Below are 26008 nucleotides of genomic sequence, written 5' to 3' on the forward strand. Positions count from 1 at the left end.
AGCAGGCTGAAGTTCGTTTTACTTTTGTGATTTTGGGGGAACATATGAACTGAAGGTATAGCACCACTAAAAATATCAGACAGGTATTTGATACCATAATAGGAGCCTAAAGACAGCTTAAAAGTGGGTTTAGGAAAAAGTTTTTTAGTTTTTAGTTTTGTCCAGACCGCATAGTCTGCTTGTGAAACTGCTGTAATTAGAGTGGTCGGAACAAATAGCTAACCAGTTATCTATTCATTGTTATTCTTGACTCTTGCTTATAAAAATAATGAAAGTAATTATTAAAGTAACATTATTATGTAGTCAACATGGACCAGTTATCGGTTGCGCCTCCCCTTAAGAGAGAGACCCCGCCTGCCTGCTCGGGATCTTCCGGTACTCAATTATAAATGTTCATCACATCAACAACAAACTACAGTTGTTTCTGTTTAGAGGCGCACTTGAACGTCAACATCGCATTTTCTACTTCGTGTTTGCTTTTGACGAAAAACCTGAGAGATTTGAGCAAAAATGCCTGTAAGTGATAATCTTTTTATTGCTATATATGTATCTTTTCTGGTTAGAAACGTTGGAACTTGTAAAACAGTTCTGATTGGCGGAGAGCTGCTCTATTATACTAATAGTTTGTTATTAATTGATAAACACAACATTATAAGGAGAAGAATGAGAAAGATTTTTTTAACCCCAATACATGGGGTGTTCGGCGTGAATATGCCCAAATGTGTCAATAAATCATTAACTGTGTTCAGTATCCAGGAGTTGTCAGGAGTGATGCCTAGGCTTGCCTGGACATGTCTGTGTATTTGCTTGCTCTACTTAGCAATTCATTCATCAGACTGTAGGGGGCATTAGAGTATAACCAAAACATCACGTCACTAAATGAAAACGTGAAATAAAAAATAATAAAAACACAAAATGTTAATTGAATTCTTTAAAATGTTGTAATCATGCTCTGATCTCGGTTGCAGCTGGCTAAGGATCTGATGAACCCCAGTTTTGCAGAGGAGAGGACCAGACACAAGAAGAAGAGGCTGGTGCAGAGTCCCAACTCCTACTTCATGGATGTTAAATGCATAGGTAACAACTTCACCACACATCTCATTTTCCTCACTGATGTTCTAATGTATTTTTAGATAAATGATGTGCTTAACAGAAGTATAATGTCATTTATCTTTAAATACTCCCCCAGGCTGCTACAGGATCACCACCATCTTCAGCCATGCCCAGACAGTGGTACCTTGTGCAGGCTGCTCTTTAGTCCTCTGCCAACCACGAGGGGGCAAATGCAGACTAACTCCAGGTGAGAAAAATGTCACAAAACTGGTATTTTCAAAGTGGCTTCTGTTATTTCTCCCAGGTGTAAAAATGAGTGGAGGTATAATCAAAGATGACAGTTTGTTGAAAGGTTTCAATTCTATCCTTCTCAGCTGTTTTGCCTGTGATGATATGTGTTATTGAAACGTTTGATTTTTGTCCATCTAGGCTGTGCCTTCAGAAGAAAATATTCCTGAGCAGAAATCTTTAAAAACACCCATGACAGGCAGCAGAATGGACCATGGATAAATGAGTCTGAGCCTCATACTCCGTGATTTTAAATGTGGCAAACCCTTTGTCGAGAAATCATCTACATCTGTATCTTGATAATGTGGAGTGAAATTTCATTCCTCCTGTGGGGTTTCGTAGGACAGAGCAAGAGAGGAGCTATGCAAGCTCTAGATAAACATATAATATATATATATATATATATATATATATATATATATATATATATATATATATATATATATATATATATATATAATCACATACATACAGACATTCCCATGTGCTCAGATTGAAGTGTATTTATATCAGACTGATATGATAAAGCACTTAATATAGAGTAGTTTGGACTACTTCTATTGATTAAGTAAAACATGTTTTGTAATCATCAAAAAATCCAATGAGTCATGATTTCTGTAAAACATTTATTAGGTTGACATAGAAGGGAGTGGTGAATGAAATATTTCAAAATGGTCTCGATAACGTGTGAGGCGCTTTTCATGGCATGAGATGAAACCACGATGACCATCACAAACAAAAATAAAACATTTAAAGAATTTATTGTCTGCGTTATGTGTGTTCTTTGGTCTTGAGAGTTCCCCTGGCAAAAAGAAGTGGTGTAAATGAAACAAAACCAAAAAAATCAATACAATTTCTCACAGACCTAACATTATTCTACTATATACAATAAGTATCCATGGTTGATAAAAACTGACTGAGCTTCCAGTGGTTTGGGGTTTAGCTCGCTCATGCAATACAATATATTGTAAATATTGGCTACATTATGTCATATTTTTGGAAATGATGCAGAATGTGTCAATGGTCAAGTCAAGCTTAGGGAAAGGAAGTACTGCTTAGATATGCATGTCAGTGCTGGGTACTGTACATACACAGCTCTCAGGTTCTGCACAGATTCCCACACCAAAAGGAGAGTAGAAAAACTCGCACATAAATATTCTGTGCATCTTCAACGTGTAGGCCTCAGGATGATCAGGGATTGGCAGAAGGCATTACTTTTTTATTAAATGTAAGGAAGCCTAGAGTGACTGAGCAACATGTTGCCTTGACCTGTTTGCTTATCAATGAAACCTTTCCATAAGGTCACCTGTCCATTTGACCATCATGCTGTTTAAACACAAACAGATTTAGGAGGATACCGCTAAGACAGGCACACATACTGAGTTGAATGTCTGTGTCTTGTAGCCTCTTAAGGTGGTACAGCATGATCAGAAAAACACAACCGCTGACTAACTTCATATCACCACTGGGTGGCACTTCAGAGCCACACTAATGTATTTTGAGTGAAACCCAGCACCATCTGTAGCATATGTATTAAAATAATCAGACAGAGGCTTAATGTATGTGCACATAGAATGTAAGATTGAGCCAGTTTAAGTGGTCCAGTGACCAAATCTGAGGTTTCTTTGGGTGTATTAATTGCCAGTTCTTTCTATGAGTGGTCAAAAATCATTTCAGGGGAGAATTTCTGCAATTGCAGCTGGAGATAAAAAAGAAACGATGTGGTCAAAATAACTTCCCATCTTAAAAAAGAAACAAAGTTGTGCCTTAGAAAAAAAAAACCATCAAGGGACAAGCATTAAGTTAATCCCCCTTCACATGGGGAATAAAGATTTAACAGCTCGAAATGTGGAATGGAGTCGAACATTGAAGGAATGTTACATGACGATCTCGTCCTCTCCAGCTCTCCATGTTTATAAGCTGTTCAGTTCCTGCAGGGTCTGGTCCAGGACTTTGTGCATGCCCAGATTTTCCTCTTTGGCATGTGATAATTTCTCTGGAGACAAGAAGAAAAATGACATGGTGAAGCCTCAACCATCAGAAAATAATACTGCTCATGTCATGCTAATTTATTCTCCTTTATAGGTTTGTCAAACAGCATTCCTTGCAAAACAGCACAGAGCGTTGTTTTATGAACAGATGTTTTGCATGTAAGTTATGCCACATGCAAAAAATTCAACCACACTGCTGTGCCTTTCATGCATAAACTGCTGACTGTTACTGTCTGAAGACTGTTAGTAGACTACAGTATGGGCTTTTTAGAGGACTTGATGGTAGATGCTACCTTGTGTAAATTGCGTTCATATCTGTACATACTTTATGGACACACATGAATATCTAATATCACAAACCATCAAAATAGTTAGATTTACAACCAAAAAATGTTTTAAAGGGTCAAAGGGGGATTGCAAATTTCATTAATTCACACCAAAACCAGAGTAAATCTCTCACCTTGTCTCACATAAACTTGCTGATGATTAAGACGTTACATTAACAACCAATTTCACAAGAGAAAACTGTTGGGTTACCTAATTACAGAAATAAAGAGTGCATGGCAATGTACACTATGTAGCTGAGGTTATGCATCAAATGTTTTACTAATTTATACAGTTTGTATGAATAATCAACAACAGAGAGGCAAAAGCTGTGAAGTAGGAAAGAAAAAGATTTTTAATTAATTATTTTCTGCATAGTAAGAGAGGTGGAAGGCACATATGATCCCCAGAGAGAAGATGAATTCAAAACACAAGACAGAAAATGGGAAGTGAGAGGCAGAGAAAGAGAGCTTCTACAGAGATGTCATGTCATTGAGGGCATGGTCCAGCTCCTCACTAATGGCCTTGTACTTCAGCTTCTGAGCATACAATTCATCTGGAGGTCAGAGGTCGACAGGAAGCGCAGGCAGGTGTCAAGGACAGCAGTGACACAAACAAGCCAAAAGCAGGATAAGAATGAGAGACAGATGGAGGCAAAGAGCAGAGGAAGGAAGAAGAAGACAAAAAAAAAAATAGGTCATTTAAAAATGCAGAAATGCTTGGAAGAAAGAATGATGCATATCTAATTAAGATTGCAACATTTTAGCTGGGTGAGCTTTGAGCATTTAAGCTTGTTCTGAATCTCTCATAAAACTGCACCAACAACTATAAACTCAGCTGCCTGTGATTCAACAACTAAATAATGCTGACCTAAAAACATCTGAGCACATTCTGTCCTCTTTGCAGCGTGGCTGACATGGAGTAGTTGTTCTTCATAAATAAGGGTCTTTCATTAGCTTAGTGAAGGAGTTTCCATATATTTGGCATTTCTTTTCCACAGAAAATATTTCCAGTTCTGGGGACTATGTCAAACTGAATGTAACTGCGCATGTGTGCACTAGGATTTGAGTTAGCCCCTGACCTACAAGAAACTCCATTAAACTATCTGCTCGCGGTTCGTCAACATTTTTCCTAATTTACTGAAACTAAATGCATCCTTAGGTCGAGATGACTGGTTGTTCATTTAAAGCCTGTCATGCTATTGACTGATTGAATTGCCTTTATGTTGTGTTCAAACAAATGTATATTTTGGTGGTGCAAATCTGCAACATTACGACATATGAGTGGTACTGATCTCATACCTTCCAGGTCATCAATGGACTTTTCCAGTTTGGTCACTGTCCTCTCTGCAAACTCTGCACGGGTTTCAGCCTGACAGAAACACAGACACAGTATGTTAGAAGGTAAGAAACAAGCTATAGCGCAGTGAATTCAACATACAAGACTGGAATGCTATAGGTTTTCAAGAGCCTTTCTGTACCTTCCAAAGTAATCATAAAAATGACATGTTTTACATTTAGGTTTTCAATGCATGAACATATTAACCTGATAAAATGAATAATGACCAGCTGAAATCATCAATTTAGTAACAAAAATAACCAATCTAAAGTGTGTGATGTAAACTTGGCTTGACAGAAGTCGAATCTTTTTTTGGCTTTAGACTTTTTAAAAAGATTTAAACAATAGAGGAAGAGAGAAAATGTAGGGAGAGAGTATGGGGGATGACATGCAACAAAGGTCCCTGGCCGGATTCGACCCACAGATGCTGCGGTTGCTTCTTATGTGTCGTAGACCACTACCAAATTGAGATGCCCGTCCCAGTGTTTTTTTTTACTGGGTATCACAAAAGTGACATTGCAGATATGTTTCAGTCTAAAAACATACAGTATATGCTCAAATTGTGTACACTAATTTCATCAGAGGGAGCTTTGTTTTGGTGAACTCTTCCCTTTTGCTGTGGGATCACTAGAATCAGGATCTCACCTCCTTCAGTTTGTCAGTCAGAACTTTGATCTCCTCCTCGTACTTGTCTTCTTTTTCTGAGTACTGTTGACAGAGACATAGAGACAAATAACATGACCTAATCTGTGGCAGAAATACAAACACATGCTCACACATGCATTCTCCTACAAACGCACACAAAGTGAACACACACACACACACACACACACACACACACACACACTCTTTATCACTCAAGGATTATAATTGCTCCAACAGCTATGGCACCACTCCCTCTGAGGAGTGAGGGAGGTAGTGGCATGATAAAGGCGAGGTGTTGGCCTGGCCTGGGAAAAAAAGTTGTGCTCTGATGCCAACCATGGCAGGCCTGACTGAACAAAGCAACGGCATGCATTGCAAAAGGAGAGCAGTCATGTGGTAAGCCTGGCATGCCGTCATGCTGCCTGTCTGTGCCTGGGGAGGAATGTAATGTAGCAAACTGGAAGAATGTACTGCAGGTCTCTACAGGCTGCTGGTTCATGTATACTGAAACACACTTATTCGGCCATTAACCCCCCCCCCCAAAAAAACAGCCCCAGTGGCTAATTTGTTATGTGGTGGATAAACAACTACATATCAAAGGAGTTCAGGTCTTGCACTCTTGATAAGTTTAGGTTTTCATCTAAACAACCTGAGGGGAAAATAAATCGTGCGTTGTAAGTAGGGCCTGATGATACACAATTATAATGGAGGTAGTATGAAACAATACTTTGGTGATGTGGTATCTCTCCCTACTCACTCAAATTACTGTCCACTGAGCCATGACAACAGCCCAAATGATAGGATACAGGGAAGTGGGGATGAGTATGTGCTGGGCGCCAGACCTGGTCCTTAGTACATTATGTTGTATATATTTAGGATGTGTATTTGTGAAAGAGAACGAAAGCAACTTCATAAACCAACACTCAGATTTGTCATAATATTAGCCAATATGGTTAGAAAATTATGTTTAACCACTGATGCATTTTGAATAGATACATTCACCTTTGGTAGGCCAAAACAATGTCAGAGTCAGTGAATGCATCCCAATGTTGTAAACAAGTGGATTTAATTCACAGTTTATGGCTAGCTTTAAACATAGGCCTGACATAATGCTTATCTTGAACATTACTGGATAAAAAAAGAAGGGTTGCTACAGTCTGCTGCATTTTTCCTGTGTGGAAAAACTCCACTCATCTGGCACCTCAGGAGGGCAAAAAAAAAAAAGAAAAGAAGTATTACCTATAAATGTGTAAATGTATTTCTGTATCAGGGTCCAGTCACATGCAACTTGACATGCTCACCTTCTCAGACTGGGCTTCTAAGGACTTCAGGTTGTTGGTCACATTTTTCAGCTCCTCCTCCAGGTCACTGGCTTTACTGTGGAGAGAGACAGACATATGCTAGGTTTTAATGGAAGAGCAATGGGTGGGGGCATGTGTGTCTTTGTGCTCGTGTTCATGTGTCCACTGGTTTTACCATTCTGAGAGCTCGGCCCTCTCCTCAGCTCTCTCCAGCTCTCCCTCCAGGATCACCAGCTTACGGGCCACCTGGGACGAAAAACATCAACACAACTTTAGGGGGGAAAATGTTTGAACTTGAAGTACAGCAGAATCCGAAAGACAAGAGTGGGTCAGATTAAAGACTATAAATGCCTGAACAGTGGAGTGCATCCCAATTTAAGGATGTCGGTCTTGCTCCAAACCAGCTCCTGCTGTCAAAGTCTCACCTCCTCGTATTTACGGTCGGCCTCCTCTGCGATGTGTTTAGCCTCCTTCAGCTGCATCTCCTGAATCTCCATCTTCTCCTCGTCCTTCATCGCTCGGTTCTCGATCACCTTCATCCCTCTGATTGGACAGGACACAGTGTGTGAGGAGGACAGAGATCAATGATTCCAAACACACATACAAATAAGCCTTTAAATTATGTTGTGAAAGCCAGGTGTTGTAATGAAATAGGTGAAACACGTGTTCTCACACACAGGCAATTGCAGGCATAAATGCACAATAACAAAATTCTGATCTAAACAATATCAAGGTTGAATCTTGTGTAATGTGATTTAAACTGACCTCTCGCTCTCATCTGCGGCCTTCTCAGCCTCCTCCAGTTTCTGCAGTGCCGTGGTCAGCCTCTCCTGGGCTCGGTCCAACTCCTCCTCCACCAGCTGGATCCTACGGTTCAGACCTGCTACATCACCCTCCGCCTGAGAGGGAAAAAGTCAGGGAAGAGAGAAATTTTGTCATTCATTCATTCAACTTTAAATCATCCATGCTGGCCACCCCTCCCCCCTCTTCCCTAACATAAAACAGGAAGAGAAGGAAAAGGCACAAAGAGGGCAGTGGGGAGAGAGAAAAAATGATAGACGGCAACATGTAGCTTCATTCTAATTGTCTGCAAAATCGACTGTGTGAAAATCAACACTGATACGTCTACTCTAAACAATGTGAATTAATGCTATTAGATAGTTGAGATGAGTGACATAATTTAACTTCATGCTTTTCATATTTAATTTGTTATTGTTTTATGGCTTGTAAAGCTCTTTGTAAGCCCACACTGAAAAAAGGAAGAAGAGAAAAATAAGACAGGGATCAAAGTTTTATTTCTAGGTTTCTAGGTTGTGTTGCCCTGTCCTGTCTCCCATTTTTCCCTGACCACTGCCACTTTGTGGAGGTTTAAAAACTGGCCTTTTATTCATGAGCCTCTCATAGGAGGAACGCAGAGCAATACTCAACGACCAGTTCCTCGTTTCATCAAAACGGCATGAACAAAATATCTCAGCACTTATTCTTGGTATTTTGTAACTTTCTTCTACACCGAGGTATCTGCCATTTTTAAACCTAACCACCTCTATTTTATGAACAGTATGTAAAGTGATAATATATTTTAGAAATACTGAATGATAACTTAAGCTCATGACTCATGCTGTAAGTGGGCAGCAGTTTGTGTGTTTATATAAAAGAAATATACAAAAACTATATTTAAGTGTTATTATTGTATATTTCCAACTAGTTAGGGGAGAATAGTAACTTTGGTGTTTTCCACTGTTTCATCCGTTTTTCTGCAAAGAAACTGTGCATCTTCTTTTGAAAGCTGTTAACCAGTGGATCGAGGCAGCCATGTTGGGTCACAATCAACTGAATATAACCATCTTGCCACGACTATAGGGAGGTTTTTAGCCTTATGACTCAGTACTGTTTGTGTTCTATACGCTCACACTAAGACACTAAGACTGAAAATAAAGAAAGTCTGACTGCAAGTGAACTAAAATATTTTCAGTTCCATCTTTACTATGTGAGATACTGTAATCTATTCTTCACGCTCTCTGGGGCTTCTCATGTTTCACAAATCAATAGCTGAGTCTTGCTGATGAATAATAAGGGAAATGAAGACAGCAGGGGGTCCTTGGAGGATCTTGTATAGGATCAGGGCCTACCTGTAATAAATAGTCTCTGACGAAACAAAACTACTAACTGCTGAGTCTGGCTGGAAAGTGTAATCCTTTTTAATATCTGAAGATCGCAGGACTTCAGATTTGAATGAAACGTTTACAAAAACTCAATTTCCGGTGACTATGAATGCAGAACTGGGCCAGGCAGAGAGGACAAATGGGCTTATTCTCATCTGCCCTTGGTAAACAAAGGCTGAGAGAGGAAAAAGAAAGCAAACAGACAACTATATAGGCATTTCCTCTCTGTTGGCCAGGGAGTTTATCTAACCACCACCTCCTAGGCTTTCTAACTGAAAACCAGCCCAACTCAGTTTTCATACTAAAGTTACAACAAAGACAATATCCACTGTTGAAATGTAAGTTTACAACCAGACAGCTCAAACAGCACTACATAACTGCACTTTTGAATTGTTACAACCTTAAACTATTCATTCAGACCCAGAGTACTCACACAAGTTTACTCCCTGTTCCTAAAACGAAGCAACCGGGGATTTCTTAGACAAACAGACATTATTCTGTGCTCAGTTGCAAGGCAGCAGTTAGTGGGTCAGTGACTCATTAGCTAGTCATTCAGTCCAGAAGTCTCTTTGCCAGTCAGATCAACAGTCAAAGTGTCTGCAAATCAGTTTACAGGTGGGTGAGTCATTCTGCTGTGCATTTGGCGAGATAAAGTCACTAAGGGAGACAAAAGAGACAGGACTAGCAATGAGGAGGAAAGGTAACACTGCAGAGAGAAGAAGAGCGAGCTCAGAAAGCTCAATGGAAAAGAGTTTTTAAGTCTGTTTGTGTTGAGAATAAATAGACTGCCATCCAGTCTGTTCTTCCATTTGGTCATAGACTCAATATTTCAGGAAATGAAAGCATGGTTTCCTGCTTGCTGGCAGCTGACACAGGCCTCTTTCTAATTTTTTAAGATTTTCTCCCTCTTGTCTACATGTCATCTTAGACTGCTGACTAGCCAGTCAGTCTTTCCACCTCTCTTTCTCTCTCTCTCTCTCCCCCTTCCTTGGTTCTTTTTTGTCCTCTCCCAGGTCCTGCCCTACTGTACCCAGAGCTGCCAGGGGAGAACGCTGATATGAGACAGGAAATGTCTGCCGAACTAGCGTTGACATGTCTTAAACCCGCACTTGATAGAGGAAAACCTAATCCAACGCGGAATGAATGAAAAGTCATAAATCGGTCGAACATCTTGAAATCCCATCAGCAATGTCCTTTACACAGGTCTATCGACACTACATCTGGCTGGTGAGAAACGTTGAAAAGAATTAAACTGGAGTCTGAAATAACAGATATTGTTAAAGCAATGGGCTGTGAAGAATACCGTCTACACACACACAAACATGCTATTCATGAGCTTTAGGTCAGACGCTGTAATGCACTTCCAGACAGACACACACACACACACACACACACACACACACACACACACACACACACACACACACACTCTGCAAACATGCAGTCACTCTCATTCTGTCAATCTCTGCCTCTCTCAAACAATCATAATTACCAGCTAGCAACAGGCTAGTAGTCTGCCCAGTAAAAGATTTATTGTCAAGCAACACACAAACCAAAGTCGTAGCTATTACCACTATGGTGGTAGTATATCTGCGCTCGCATTTGAATGTGTGCAACCTGATGTCTTATGTTTTATCAGATTTTCACATTCACAAGGAGGGGAATCCCCTTATAGACAGAGACAGCCTTGTGTCAAGTCAGTCAAAAAGCGTATATGCGTACAGCACATACTCTCATACCTCTAATTCACTCAGCAATGACCAGAGAAGAGACAAGTTTTTCCTGTAAATCCTGAAGGCACTGTTGAAATATATAATACAAAATACTTTCCCTTCTGCAGCTTTAGAAAATCATTTAATCAATGCTTAAAGGACAGCAACACAAGCTCTTTGAAAAGTATTCAGAGCTTTTGCACAAAAATAACAAATATGACTGAAATGTTAAGCTAAAGGTCACAAGAATGGAGAACTACTAAGTAGAACAACAAACCTTTACTATAAGATGAGCTACGTCATTTTACAAATGAGGATCTTGAAAAAAGCGTCAGGAAGCAAACTGCCCAACATCCTTTCATTTCCTCCCTTTGATTGTTCTTTCTTTTGGAGCTGGTATTCTCTCTGACTCTGGCCATGCCCCTTCCTTTAGTACCCACTTTGCATTCTTTGGCTGCCAGGGAAGCACACCGCCTTATATGGTAAAACAAACTATGGAGAATGTTTGTGGTTGAGTATCAGCAAGATTGTGGCAGCAAGCACACATGTGCACAGACACACACACATATATTGTATATGTAAAAGCTACTGTACGACAAGTAACTGCTCTGTTATCAAACTATCTTAGTATGTAACACCAGTGCTTTCTAAGAGGTCAGTGGTATTCCAGTAACTGTTAGCTACTTAACAGTTAGTGCCTTGCTAAAGGACATTCAGCCATAGTGGCCGTAAAAGATTCTTAAAGGAATAGTTTGCAGAGAGTTAAATGAGAAAGCTTGTATCTGTAGGGTACATATGAAGCTACAGCCAGCAACCGGTTAGCTTAGCTTAGCACAAAGACTGGAAACAGGGGGTAACAGCTAGCCTAGCTCTGTCTAAAAGGTAACAAAATAAACTTGCAAGCACCTATAAAGCTCACTTATTAACACATTATAGCTTCTTTGTTTAATCCATACAAAAACTGAACTGTAAAAACGACACTTTGTGGTTTTAAAGGGGGTTATGTTACCTGGCAACTGCACAGTGATGACAAGACTCTGTTAAACCATATTGTATTGTTTTTATATAGATTAAACAAACAAGATATAACATGTTAATTAGTGAGCTTTAGAGATGCAGGTAGGTAGATTTTGTTACTTTTGGACAGAGCCAGGCCAGCTGCTTCCAGTCTTTATGCTAAGCTAACCAGCTACCCAGCTAACTGTAGCCTCATATTTAGTGTACAGACACAGTATCAATCTTCTGATACTTCTTCTAACGTTCAGCAAGAAAGCAGTAAGCGTATTTCCCAAAATGTCTCAGCAGCATCAATAAGTGACACAAATTACAATATGTAGGAATACAGGACTCTAATGACACCTCTCTGTCACTGGTTGACTGTATATTATCCATTGGCCTCTACTTAGTAAATAGTCTACAGCCCGACTTGAAGATACAGCACAGCTCTACTGGGAGTGACTTAAGAAATACCTGAGTGTATTACATGTTTTAGAGACAGGATCAAGGACAAGGGAAAGAGGGATCTAATTATTGGCTGATTCCAGGGCAGTGGGCTAATGAGCTGCACAATGCTGTTGGGTTTCAGGGAAATTATTCCTGACACTGCTGCACGCTACTCTCAATGTGAATGTGTGTCTGTGAGTGTGTAATCTTTTCCCATAAAGATCTGGCATGCAAAGACAGCTGCATACAGTATAAGCCAGAATGTCATGAGGTATGATATGTAAAAGAAGGTAATTAAACTTCCAGACAAGCATCACAATGAGCTCTGTCTGTGCAAAATGTAATTTGTTGCTATTTTTCTACAGTAAGTATGTATTCAGACTTTCACACAGATCTTGAGCTGGTTTGAGTCTTTCATTCAGGCTTTGCCGCATAATACTAAAGTGTCATTGCAAAGCATTTGTAGGACTTTACAGGATTCAGACAGTTGTCCTTCTTGGTTTTGTTAGAATTTACATAAATCTTAATGACATTTTTGGAAAACAGCATGGGTCTTTAACTGTGTGGTCTCTGAACAAATAGAGGGCAGGTGATTTAACTAGTAACAATCTTGGCAGCAGTTCACCCTAGCAATAAAACTGTTTATATGGTTCTTTCAGGCTAAATGAAAACCATTTCCACTCTGCAGTACTAACACCGACATGCTAATAGATGCAGGGACCCTGCTTTGACAAAAACATCAAAAGAAGTATTTCACTGAGCCTTGCAGGCACCCATAAATGAAAAAAACAGCTCAATGTGTTGGATATGAAATAATACATGAAAACTATCATTTCCACTCTCTAAATGCTACTTTATGACATTACAGCAAAAGTATCTTTGCTAGCACCAAATGTACAAATATATTCTACTTCTGTCTTGGACTAGAACCCACAACCTTGGCCTTCATAATCAGCTAAGCCACAAGCCACTAACATGGGAGTTTTCCCCAGAATGCCAACACTGCCAAAACGTATCAACATGTGGCAGTTATATTTGGAAAGTTGAGCTATTCCCAGGGAGAAAGTCCAAAGAAAACAGTGAAACCAGGAAGCAATTCTTTCCACAGAATCTGCTGGAGACTGGTAGAGGCCCGGCAGAAAATCGTCAAACCCACTGACCACACCAAGCAGAAAACAGATGATACTGCTGGTTCATTTTGACAAACTGATGAGCTGAGGGAAATTGTGCTTAAGATAAGCATTATTTCTAAATTATTTCCTGCAATTAGCTTTCAGTATGAGATGTAAGTGGTGTAAAATGAGCACAGTTGTCACATATGTAGAAAACTTCAGTGCGTCTACGAAATCCAATGTAAATGTCATTAAGGTACAGTTGATACAGACAATTCGATATAGAGAGACAGATAGTTTGAAATCAATAGATGACTCCATTGCCATAAGAAAACTAACTTCAAGTGAACTGACGTGGACATTTAAGATCTTTTTATGTATTAAACTTTCACCGAAGTTGTACACAACTGACTACATTTACGGTGTAGAAACTCAGTCCACACACTAATCTTCCTGTTGATCAGGGCTGGAGCTCAGGGACAGGAAGTCTTGGGAGTAGAAGCACAGGAAGTGCTGGACCAGAGTCGGCAGACGACATCCTGGGAGGGGCAGCTGGGGTGGGGTAGTGGGGGTTGGTGGGTAGGGGACCTGCTTCCCTACACTGATACCTCAGTGGAGATTTGAGTCCCACTTCCCTTTTTATCTGGTTTTAGAAATGGATCAGTATGCCACAAACTGTATTTCTGCACGCTTTGTGGTAAAACACCAATTATCACCATGGCAACTGTATGTTGTCTCATGACAACATGACTGTGCTAACTTCAACTTCAAAAAAGGAAATAGATACTATTAAGCTTTTAAGTCTATGCTTTCCACATCTTTTGTTGTCATTTTTGATTGTTTTGTAATTAATCAAGTGATTATTTAGTCTCACAAATATCAAAAATAATGAAATATGTCTATCACAGAATGGAAAGTACTATCACAAATTTGCTTCCATATTATAAAAAAGCAGCCAATCTGGTTCATCTGTGGTTGCTCACACATTTCTCAGGGTCATAAAAAAAGATCATATTTGGCCTGACTCTCAACTCTGAACCTTCAACAAGCAAACAAGCATAACTGCTGTGAACACTATGAAAAATTAACAGCTCATTGAGAATAACGGCTGTACATAAAACACATCTAAGCAGGTCAGACAAGCGTTTCAAGACTATGTCACGTCTCTGTAATCTGACAGAGCCTTAAAGCTTTATTGAGCGGTTGAGTAACATCTCCAGAGGCATCAAAACCGCACTAGAAATAACACAAAGCAATTACTTTTATATTTTTTGCGAGAGATGTGGCCAAGTGTTTTTTCTGATGCCTCCACATTTTCAAACAATGATTCATTACCCTAACAAACCCAGCAAGGTTCCAGTTTTGATCTCCCTGTGCTCCGATGAAAGAGTTTTTGTGCCAAGGAATAACTCCAGGTTGCCCTAATTATTCACATATGGGACCACACCAACCCTGCCACACAAATGCACCGCTCTGTTTGAATTTGAATGCACATGGAGAGAGATGTGTGACAGCTGAAACTGCTTTTACACATTAAGGCTGACAGGGATGACACGGAAGAAGTTGTTCAAAAATGTAACATGTCTACTCAAAGATAAAGTACAATTTCAACCCCTCTATTTAGCATTTAGCAATGAAATTATTGTTGAAAATACTGTGCAAAACTTCAAAATGTCCTTATATCTGATTACAACTACATTATAATGTGATATATACATTTATTATTTGTTTATATAATGCAAATAAATGATAAATAAGGGGGATTAAAGTGTTACCGTTTGCCATTCAATATTTATAAAATACAAATTTCAATTGTCAGCCAAGTTCTGAAAGTGCATATTATCCTTAAAAAAGTTAATGTTTGACTACAAATTACTTTTGGCTCTTAAGCAGATACTGTACTCATGCCCATCCCTTTACATGTGACAGGAAACACACAGCAGCGTCATTTAACATCAGAAATGAATAGGAGGTGTGTGTCTTACTATTCCAAAAGATGAAAAATAAATAGGCACTACCAGAAATCTTACACAATTCATCCATCCATTTACTATACCCACTTCAGTGCTTTGGATTTAGCCTACAGGATGGATATAAAGATTTCACTGAACAAAACAAACATTTATAGGCCATTACATGAGTGAAGAAGAACAGAAGGCATACACAAAACAATCACATCGCAAACATACTTAATGTTGAAATCAAGGTACTTCATATGTCCCAGTCATGTAGTGACAACCAGACAACTGACCTCAAACTTATAGACTGTAATTCTTTTAAAATAATGATTACTAACGTCACTGATGTCAGTATACTCATTCATATCAGAACAATTACCCACAAGCTGAGCAAACACCCAATTGTCTAATTAAAAAGGTGCCCTGTTACTTAATCAGCAGTCTGTAACAAAGGGGTAAGTCTGACAGCAGGCCAGCTCCTTTCATCATCTCAGCTCCCATATCTTTACAGCCACACCTTACCCTCCCACTCTCCTTGAATATTTCTACTTGTCCTGTCATTAACCAGCTCCTATGCAAAGGATATGGCACCGTATGCCATAAAGCAGCACGTAAAACAAGTCAAGACTGTTACCTAACTGTGCTGCAAAGCATTTTTTTTCCTCCAATCTCTACCTTTTCTGAGTGAAGCTACAAAACTCGGATGTGGGCAGAGTCAAGACACATGCAGGTGACAGAGCTGGGCGACTAAAACAGATGAGTCACTTTCAACACATCCATGCATCTAGATTGAGAAACTTCAACAATGACTTATGCTTATTACAGCATAGGTTGTGAAACTGCTGATGATACTGTACGTTGAAATGTAAACATGTGAAAGTGTTAAAAACAGGGCTGCAACTAATGATTATTTATATTATTGATTAATCTACAGATTAACAGTTTGGGCTATAGAATATCAGCAAATAGCAACAAATGCCTATAGCAAGTTCCCTGAGCCCAAAGTGACATCTTCAAATGTCTTGTTTTGTCAGACCAACAGTCCAAAACCCAAAGATATTCAGTTTATTATCATGGAAGACTAGGAAAAGCAGAACATATTCACATTTGGGAAGCTGGAACCAGTGAGTTTTTGCTATTTTGGCTTAAAGAAAAATTCTTAAAGAATAACTAATGATCAAAATTGTTGTTCTGTTGATCAACTAATCGATTAAGCGAGTAATAGCTCCAGCTCTAGTTGAAAAAGGCACATTTTTCAGACTAATCTCTTGAATCCCTAATAACAGAGTAGGCATACATTTAAGTCCTTTATTTTCTTGTCACCAGTGGAGTCAGGGTGGTATGGTGGTAAGGCATTCAGCCAGACAGCTGCTGTTGGCACATATCCACCCTGCTGAAGTGTCACTGAGGAATGAGAGTGAGAAAAGTGAATTTCCCAGTCACAACATCGTCCCCTTAATCTAAAAGTTGGCAGCTCTAAAAACACCAAATTAATAAGTAGTTACAATTTTAATATACTTAATTAAGTATTAACCTGATTTGTATTAATAAGAAGTAATCTGGTCAGTCTAAATGAATAAATTCAATTTTGCACAATAGGTTCAATGCTGTCTACGTGGTCTACATTATTCATAGTAGTTTCACAGCGGCCTGTAAATCAGACAACACTGAGCATGCGCACAGACCTGCAGGAATCCAAACTTTTTTCATTGAGGACCAACGCCTTGTGCATTGTGGCACCATCACGCCCGAGAATGAATCAATGACATTAACTAATTCGACTTTTTAGTGCCTGAGAGGTGAACATGAAGACGTTAACATTATTTAATCGGTCTGACAGATGATAGCAGAGCGGGGCGGTAAAACAGGGGGGTTATACGAGAGAGAAAAGACGTAAAAAAAAAAAAAAAGAGAGAGGATTTGATTGTCTCACTTTCTCTCGGAGCTCCCGTTCACTGTCCAGCTCTCTCTGTAGGACCTGAGCCCGGTCCTCTGCGTCATCGGCCTGCTGCTGCAAACACTGAATCTTCCTCTTCACAGCATCCAGAGAGTTTAAACTTGCCATTGTTGACGTTTGTTAATTAATTTAAGACTACACGTAGAACAAAAACCACAGTTAAGACTATTTCTGGGTTGTGCAAACAAAAAGTAGGCTACTGCCTCCTGCTTGTTTGGTCTATTCAGTATAATATGATAATAAGAAAAATTACTCTGATCGTTGCTTCAAAAAGACAAAAAAATCGATGTAGGTCCGGGGCAAAAGTCTTTGGAATGTAAAGGAGTCGTTCAAGTGCAACAAAAGTTATATAAACAGGAAGTAACAGAGTCCAGGTGTTCTCCAAATGTTTCTTCTGGTCTGTAAGAATGATAAGTTCACGAGCAGTAACGTTATAGAAATTGTCCTCAGGAATGTAGCAGTTTTGGTCCGGACACTGAGTTTGAGAAGGAGGATTAGAAAAGCTGCGCGGTGAGGAGAGCGGTGAGCGCCAGACTGTGCCGGAGGAGGAGAGAGATGATTGGGACGATGAGGTCAGAGAGGGCGGGGCGTGTGTGTAGATGGTGTGTCTCTGTGTGTTTGTGTGAGTGTGTGTGTGTGTAAAAGCTGATCCCTGTGACTGATGTGATCACTGCTATGTGAGACTTTCAGAGGAAAAAGGAAAGCCAGGATGAATTACTTTCAGTTATTGTAAAGGCGCAGCGCCCATAGTTTAGATGTCACACACAAACTTCAACTTCAAACCTGATTTGACTGTGAAATTTCCCTTTTCAGACTTAAGTTTAAAGTCTGAAGTTTCCATTCTGCATGACATGATATATACTGTGTATGTGAATGTTGAAACAACTTCCAGCATTTCATTAAAGCTATATCAGTGGCCCCATTACACCTGGTCGGTATTGGCCCCGATACTGAGCTTATGAAGCGGATATATCACCCATGACATGACCAATCCACAATAAATACAGTTTCGTGGACAATGTCATTATAAAATTGAGTGTTTCCTCTAACAGGTACATTCATTCAGTCATGGTGGACGGCTGACTTTACATAAAAATACCCTGAATTATGGTATCAGAATCGGTATCGGGAAAGAAAAAGTTGTCGCAATATGCTGCTACACACGTTTTCAAATCTTTGCTTTTTCTTTGGGAAATAGTGGACATCACAGGCTCAAAAAGCCATTCAGATAAAGCAGTCACAGAAGGGAACATCACTTCCTGGTTAAACTGCTCAAAACTCACAGATATACTCGACCTGTGAAAAGGGGTCGCTATTTAGCATCATTTTGGCCATAAAGGGTCACAAGCTAATCAGAGAATCAGTGAGAAGGTAATATGATATATTGTGTAGAGCAAGACTGATATGTTGATATATGAAGATATTAGCTTATAACAGATTTATCAGTATCGGCGTACATGTCAGTCGATAAGTAGCGAGTAATTGCAGTATAGAAATGCCAACGATATGATTGAGGTTATTTAGAGACAGCGTCTCATATAGTTTGTGTTTATTTTTCAAGTGAAAATCAGTCAGGCTATAATATAATTTGATATTATGATGTGTCATAATGTCATATGATTCTTACATTCAGCAAAATATTAAAACCAAAGTTAATGGCTGCACCATTACATTATTCTAGATGTCTTGTGCATCACTTTACAGTTCACAGTACATATATACTGTATGTATATATTATATTATATTATATAGTATTAGGTATTGTTGGGAATAACGTTCTGTGTTTTCGGACAACACATAATGTTTGTCTCTGCAGCATGCTTTTATAAGGAAGAGAGGGCTGAAGAGGTTGCCAGCTGCGCAAACAGTTAAAATATTATTACACTGATCAAAATGTTGTCTGAATTTTATCTCCAAACGAGCAGAAGAAACATTCTGTTAAATTTTCATGATCAGTTTAATTTTGCTGTTATTGGTATTTCAAGAGATGTAAGCATGCACATTTTAGTGGTACCTGTATTTTAGGTCCTTGTGTTGAGTGGTGTTATGTCAGTGGCATTTCTGGTGATTTATTTTTCAGTAAACCAGAGTTTAAAACATTTGATAAGTGAATTAATGGAACATTAGATACAACATACAGCAAACTAACCACATGGGCTATATATACATTCATATATGACAAAGTCATCCTCAGAAGATGGTGTTACTTCTAGGGAATGTAGTATTGATCCTGATCTTCACAATTTACATTGTTTTGTTATCCTGCTATTTATGGACATCTTACCTCTCGGGAAATCTGTTTAGTGAACTTTTAACAAGAGCATCAAATATGCATCATGCATTTTTCTATTTTGGGGGAACTGTGTGGGCGTTTGTCTTGAGGACAAGAGAAAGCAAACAAACATCACCACCTGCCTCTGCTCACAGATGATGTTCATTGTGTGGGTGTGAATCAGATTCATGGTGCATCTTTCATGTTTCTCTCCCAGCCCTGCCTGTGTTTACCCTCTCATTTTCCTATTCACATGATCGGCCTGTGAGCAAACACGTTGGGTGGACGAGCAAGTAGACCAGCAGATCTCAGCTCGGCTCCAATTCAGTCCTGCTGTTCACCGCGAAGAAGAAAATCTCTCATCTGAAAATCTCTCAATCAGTCTCATCTGTTGATTGATGCCCCTCTGTCTGATTTGTCCCTTGCAAAAGCTGGACGCATTGATTTCATTAGGCACAGGAGTGTGGGGCTTTCTGTTTGCCTTAGCTGCATTCCTGACATACCAGATACCCCCCCTGCCTGCTCTCTGCTTTCTCTGCCCGGCCGCCCCCACAGTCCAGCTTTCCCCTAAAAAAGTAACCGTTGCTGCTGTGAATGGTGTTATCAATACCTGCATTAAGACTACATGGTGCCACCCTCTTTAAATTTCACCGCCTTTAGCTTGCAGCATCCTTTATGCTAACATTGGGAAGACTCCTAAAGACAGAATCTCTGTCTGGTTCCTTTAGCTGACAGTGAGCTGTGATGACCTAAATATCAGCACTACCAGTTGCTGGTGCAGACTATTTTTTATGAATCACAACGGCTTGCCTGTTGGGGTCTTTGGCTCACTGTTCTGCTTTCCCAGCCCCCTCCAGGTTTCTAATCTGGCCGTGCTCTCTGTGTGAATTCAGATGTGTAATGACTTGAGTGCTGCCTCTAATAAGTGTAATAGAGAGTAATAATGTGGAGGGGAATTCATTGAAGTAGAGAAGAGCAGCTTTACTAGCTGGAAACATTGGTGTCATTGTGTAGGACTAAACTGTAAATATGTTACAGTAAACATCTATTTTTGTGTGGAAGCTACACTTAGTCAAGTTCAAACCACAACTTCAACTACTACTTTTTTCCAGGGGCCCACTTGACCCACTTTACATGTGAGGCTTCTCAGAACTCTCCTCCGAGTTTATTTAATCACTGCGTGAGGATAATCCAGCGTGTCTCAGCCTCAGACACTTCCCTTCTCTTTGTGTGTAGTACAACACTGCATTTCCCTGGGATATCCTCCACAAGGCTCAAACAATACCACATCTTGGTGGAAGCTGGGAGAGTTTTTGTTGTCATGATGCTTCTGCGTGCACGGTTTGCTCAGTAATTTTATTGGAATGACTTACTGGAGTCTTAGCTGTTATTAAAGTGGCATTTCAATGCTAAGATGGTATTATCAGTTTTTTATCTTGGACATAATTGACTCCCTAATAAGGATTTTGTTTAGATTTAAGTTCCGCTTTCTTTCTCTCTTTCCCGCTCTCTCTCTCTCTCTCTCTCTCTCTCTCTCTCTCTCTCTCTCTCTCTCTCTCTCACACACACACACACACACACACACACACACACACACACACACACACGAGTAATCACACACGCCATGCACGGAAATGCTGGAGGAATCACCACTGACAGATATACAACGCTGTGGTTTGTGCTGTTGCCAACAATCTAAAATATGATCTTTTTTCTCAGATTGCAGCTGATTCACCATAGGACAACCGACTTTTGTAATGTTCTGCTGCATTCACTGAAATTAAGTATTTGTGTATACAAAAATATTCTCACAGACTTGAGAGATAGTTTGGGTCTGATGCAGAGGACACAGTCATCCCATTATAGGACGATTGTATATAAGATTCATATAGGATTCCTAACTCTTTTAAGTTACTGTAAAGATGAAAAGACACAAAAAATGTAGTGTAGTAAAAAGTACAATATTTCCTTCTGTAATGTACTGGAGTACAAGTATGAAGTAGCATAAAATGGAAAAACTTAAGTAAAGTACAAGTATCTCAAAATTGTGCTAATAAAGTACAATATTTGAGTAAATGTACTTATATTTCAACCAACACTAGACACCAACATCTATATGAGATAGAAAATGTGTCCATGATAATCACATAACATATAACAGTGAAAATCAAAACAATACTTCTATAATTTTGTCATGCTGTCATATGTTGTTGTTATTATTTGTCATTGAATTATCAGTGTAGTTGACAGGGATGATGATGAACAACAGTGCAGTTTGTCTGTTAACCTTTGCTGCTCTGTTTGCTGGTTTAGAGGACCTGAGTGTGTGTGTGTGTGTGTGAGAGGGGGGGGGGTTACAGTTTATCCATGTGTTCATCTTTCAGGAGTGGCTGCCCAGGAATGTAACAGTCTCTGAAGTGCTCCAAACCATTCACTGTGGATCAAAGTAAACCCACAGCTGGTGCTTGCTTAGAAGCAGTCCAGCTGTGGAATAATGGGCTCTAGTTTTCATTAGTGCCATGGTAACGTGAGTGTGTGTCAAAGTCGGAAAAAGTAAGTAATTAACGACAAGAGCAGAAGCCTCTTGTCAATATTCAAACTCCTGCTAAGGATTCAATAGGAAACAGTGCTGAATCATTATTACTGTGTAGAAATGGCAGTTTAATTTCACATTTTCAGACGAGTGAAACTCAGATGACCCAAACCCCCCTGTGTGTGCGTATGTACAGTATGAGTGTGTGACTCTTCACTCACGTCGGCAGCTTTCTTCTCAGACAGTTCCAGTTTCTCCTGAGCATCTTTCAGGCCCTCAGAGAATTTGTCCAGTTCGTCCTCCGTCTGCTTCATCTTCTTCTGGAGGTCCACCAGCTCCTCCTCCAGCTACAACAGGAGAGACTGTTAGTCCAGTTCCTTACACTGTTTCTGCTCAGTATCTTTTCATCCAAATTCTATTAGGTTCTTCTGATTTTACCCAACCCTTTTCCCCACTTTTTCCACCAGTTTGGCCTGAAAATTGCCTGTGCACTGCTGCTCCACAGGGAGTAGAAATGTATTCTATTCTATTCTGTTCTGTTCTGTTCCATTCTATTCTGTTCAGTTTTATGCTGCAACAGATGTTAACATTGCCAAAGCATGTATGAAATAAAAACATGTACATAAACAGAAAAATTGTGCTATTAAAAATATATACAGATATGATAAAAATAAAATAAGAAAATTATAATAATAACAAATGTGGACTTGCAGTTAAAAATATACAAAGTGAGAACTACATAAACACTGCAACATTTTTATCTATTTATTTATGCACTCTATGTTATTCAATTTGATTCTGTCTGTTCCATTCTATGCTATTCTATTTTATTCCACTCTATATTACTCAATTAAATTCTGTTCTGTTGCATTCTATTCTATTCTATTTAAGTTACATTTTTTTGGCATTTGTTAACATCCTGAGACAATCCTGTTTGTTGAAAATCCCTCTTAAACAAATAAACAAATCTCACTCTAACAAAGGTTAAATGAATGCACTGAACACCGGAGTTTTACCTCAAAACTTTCAGCAACTTAAAAATAATCCTGTTGATATGAACAAAATGATAGATCAAATCCATTATTTTTAGTGTGTTTGTATTGCACTTGATGACTTTAATGATTCAGTCTGAAAGGACGTTGTGAAAGCCAAGGTGTTTTACTATTCAGACTAGTGATAAAGCAGCATTGGCTGATTAATTAGATTGGCTGATTAACATAATTAGACTCCCAAATCAGCATTGGCTGATTTGGGAGTCTAATTATGTTTATGATGTTTGGGAACGTTTAAATGGTAATGGTTTACTATCAGTCTCTCATGACATGAACCCTGGTATGCAGAGTGTGGTCCTCTTTCCTTCTCTCTCTCTCTCTCTCTCTCTCTCTCTCTCTCTCTCTCTCTCTCTCTATCTCTCTCACACACACACACAGACACATGTACACACACACACACAGGGTTAAGTGTTCCCCCTAATCAGTGTTCCCCTCTGAGCCCATGTAGTGCTTCTGATAATCCTACTGAATTCCACACTGTCATTCTCTCCTGGTGTCTAAAAATACAGCTGTTATCAGTGAGAACACACAGGCGCCTGGGACCATGGGCCTAGTGTGTGTGTGTGTGTGTTTAATACACATGTATTCATTTGCATGCTTATTATGTGTGTGTGTTGTCTCCTGTGTTGGATACAACTGTCATATAGGCTTCATGACAGACAGATGCTCCATTACCTCAAACTGAGTTTGAAGAGACTAAAGACCAAATCCTGATCCTGGGTGGTCTCATCAACAGAAGTGCTCAAAATGACCATGAGGGGATTTGATGATTTCTCTTGGAGCTTTCTTTGAGCCTCACTGTAAAGAGCATTAATACTGACCTAGTGTTACTACATTCAGCTACTACTGGTTTCTTTCAGTATTTGTTTATTGTGTTTAGGTGGTGTGGTGACTCAGGTGGTGTCAGATGTTTTTTTCCCGTATAGCATCAACTGTGGTGATCACAAGTTGGTGTTTACATTTTGGGATGCCTGGATTTGTTCTTCCTACTAGCTGGAATTGAAGTAATTACATGATTATTTAACACAAAATGGAAACTATATAGTTTTGTATCCAGAGTGTTGCCCTGCCTTTTAAGGAGCAGTGGGTGTTTTTTGCTTCACTTACTGTCACAAACACAAAGTTGTTGAATTTACCATCCAGTCTCTGAGCGATGGTAAAAAAAATAATAATAATTCAAATATTTCCTAGACATGATACAGCAAAGTAAAACAGTAAATTATCTGAGAGGGATTTAGTATACATAAATGTGACAAGTGTTTGCAGACTGTTTCCTTAAAGGTATGCCTGGTATGTATCAATGTTGTGATTAGTTTAAGAGCTGGATAAAGAGAAAAGCCTTAAAGGAAAACCTTCAGTATCTCTTATGCTGGGTCTGGATTTCTTTCTACAGAACAATTTTCTTTTTTTTTTCTTTTTTTTTTTACAAATAGGTTTTGTCCTCCAATTGCAACCAAATAATAAACACTTCCTCCAGTAAGTTCTTTTGCTGTTTTTATCTTGTTAGTTTGCCAGTTATTTCATAACTGATCAAAAACAGCTTCTCTGAATTCTTTCTGATTTTGGACATACTCTTTGTCATCACTACTGACACATCCATGACACATTCATGTCCAGTGACACATCCATGTCTTTCTATTCTCCTCTTTCATTCCCACCTGCTTGCATTTGTCCTCTGCTGCCTTCTTGTCCGTCTCTGCCTGCTCTGCCCGGTCGATGGCGTTCTCCTTGTCCAGTTTCAGCATCTGCATCTTCTTCTTGATGGCCTCCATGGTGGCTGCTTGGTTGGATTTCCCTCTCTGAGATGAGAAAATGCTGCTTCAAAAGCACACGTTTGTGTCTCCCGTTGTGTTGAGATGTAGGAGATTCGGTGTTACGTACTGTACAGTACTGGACAGAGTTGGAGTCCAACAAAGCTGCAGAGAAATAGAGAAAGAGAGAGACAGAGACAGAAAGGGAGAGAAAGTAGGAAGGAGATAGAAAGAGCGGTGAACAGAGATGGAGAGTTGAGCCCTATATGGGTAGTTATTTAAACTGCAACAGAACCTGCCTCCAGTCTCTGATCACCCCCTCCTTTTCCTCCCAAGTTCTCACCCCTCCCTCCCTCTTTTCATCCTTTCTCTCCATCCTCTCCCTCTCCATCCCTTGCTCCTTCACTCACCACTCTACGTCCACTTCATCCTGACTCCCTGACTATCACTCTCTCAGACACGTACTCCCCCCATCAAACCGCCCATCCAAGGTCTTTCTAAGGAATGGTCTGGCTTCTCCACTTCACTCACTCTTCAAACGTGGCTGATCTCCTTATTTGGGTTGTTGTGTTTTCAGAGAGGGCCAGAGATCAGACAGGAGAGAGAGAAGTGCAGGTCCTGTTTCCACATTTAACCTCCTGTCAATGGATAAAGAGTCCCGCTGGCACACAGCATCTCACACTTGGGGCCTTTAAGAGTGTGTATATTAGAGGATGAGAGTAAAATGCAAAGTAGAGGGAGGGAGAGTTTGAGAGATTAAGAAAGAGAGAGAAAGAGTCCCCATGCTGTAATCACACTGTCATAATATTTGGGCATTAAAGCTGAAGGTGTTGCCCTGTTTAAGTCCACTGTTATGTCAAGAAGACTTAAACTAGCTAAACAGAGGACATGATGTGGTCTGAAAGAAAAACAAAACTAGCTGATATGGACAACAGATGCAAACATAGATAATCAGGGATTAAATGAACTGAGTAATATTTTTCAGGGATTAGTTTGTGTCACTCAGTTGTGATACTCTGTGAGGTAGTGTGATGGTACATGCTTTCGCCTTCTGCAAATTTGTGCGTCTATCGTGGCATCACTGTGCTGTTTTGGTTTTATGACTATGTGATGCAA

The 26008-nt window shown here is 39.6% G+C and overlaps 2 protein-coding genes across 6 annotated transcripts; one reads left to right on the forward strand and one right to left on the reverse strand.

The window, feature by feature from the left end:
* Window positions 1–352: 352 nt before the first annotated feature.
* On the forward strand, window positions 353–1571 carry LOC122878038 (40S ribosomal protein S27-like). Its single transcript, XM_044200354.1, has 4 exons — window positions 353–516; window positions 969–1077; window positions 1190–1300; window positions 1483–1571. Exons 1-4 carry the CDS (start codon window positions 511–513, stop codon window positions 1509–1511), a joined length of 255 nt encoding a protein of 84 aa, XP_044056289.1. The 5' UTR covers window positions 353–510; the 3' UTR covers window positions 1512–1571.
* A 382-nt stretch (window positions 1572–1953) lies between these two features.
* Window positions 1954–25424, reverse strand: tpm4a (tropomyosin 4a). 5 transcript variants are annotated; one of them, XM_044200345.1, is made up of 10 exons: window positions 25303–25424; window positions 24800–25057; window positions 22311–22436; window positions 7706–7839; window positions 7366–7483; window positions 7116–7186; window positions 6941–7016; window positions 5640–5702; window positions 4958–5027; window positions 1954–3337 (listed from the first exon to the last, which is right to left on the reverse strand). In XM_044200345.1, the coding sequence occupies exons 2-10, from the start codon at window positions 24911–24913 to the stop codon at window positions 3255–3257; spliced, it is 855 nt and encodes a 284-aa protein (XP_044056280.1). In that variant the 5' UTR covers window positions 24914–25057; window positions 25303–25424; the 3' UTR covers window positions 1954–3254. The 5 variants fall into 5 exon arrangements, with proteins under 5 accessions (XP_044056280.1, XP_044056282.1, XP_044056283.1 ...); XM_044200347.1 differs by lacking the exon at window positions 25303–25424 and having other exon boundaries at window positions 24800–25196; XM_044200346.1 differs by lacking the exons at window positions 1954–3337; window positions 25303–25424 and adding an exon at window positions 3989–4212 and having other exon boundaries at window positions 24800–25174.
* Window positions 25425–26008: the final 584 nt, after the last annotated feature.

The sequence above is a fragment of the Siniperca chuatsi genome, linkage group LG6 (genome assembly GCF_020085105.1).
Source record: "Siniperca chuatsi isolate FFG_IHB_CAS linkage group LG6, ASM2008510v1, whole genome shotgun sequence".
In the NCBI taxonomy this organism is placed as follows: domain Eukaryota; kingdom Metazoa; phylum Chordata; class Actinopteri; order Centrarchiformes; family Sinipercidae; genus Siniperca; species Siniperca chuatsi.

Excerpts from the sequence above, each read along its gene's own strand:
- LOC122878038 (XM_044200354.1), top strand. Across the intron at positions 1,078-1,189 it reads CATGGATGTTAAATGCATAG|GCTGCTACAGGATCACCACC; the intron begins GTAACAACTTCA and ends ATACTCCCCCAG. Across the intron at positions 1,301-1,482 it reads CAAATGCAGACTAACTCCAG|GCTGTGCCTTCAGAAGAAAA; the intron begins GTGAGAAAAATG and ends TTGTCCATCTAG.
- tpm4a (XM_044200345.1), bottom strand. The coding sequence starts at position 24,913 with ATGGAGGCCATCAAGAAGAAGATGCAGATGCTGAAACTGGACAAGGAG. Across the intron at positions 7,187-7,365 it reads CCGACCGTAAATACGAGGAG|GTGGCCCGTAAGCTGGTGAT; the intron begins GTGAGACTTTGA and ends TTTTCGTCCCAG. Across the intron at positions 7,017-7,115 it reads AGGGCCGAGCTCTCAGAATG|TAAAGCCAGTGACCTGGAGG; the intron begins GTAAAACCAGTG and ends CTCTCTCCACAG.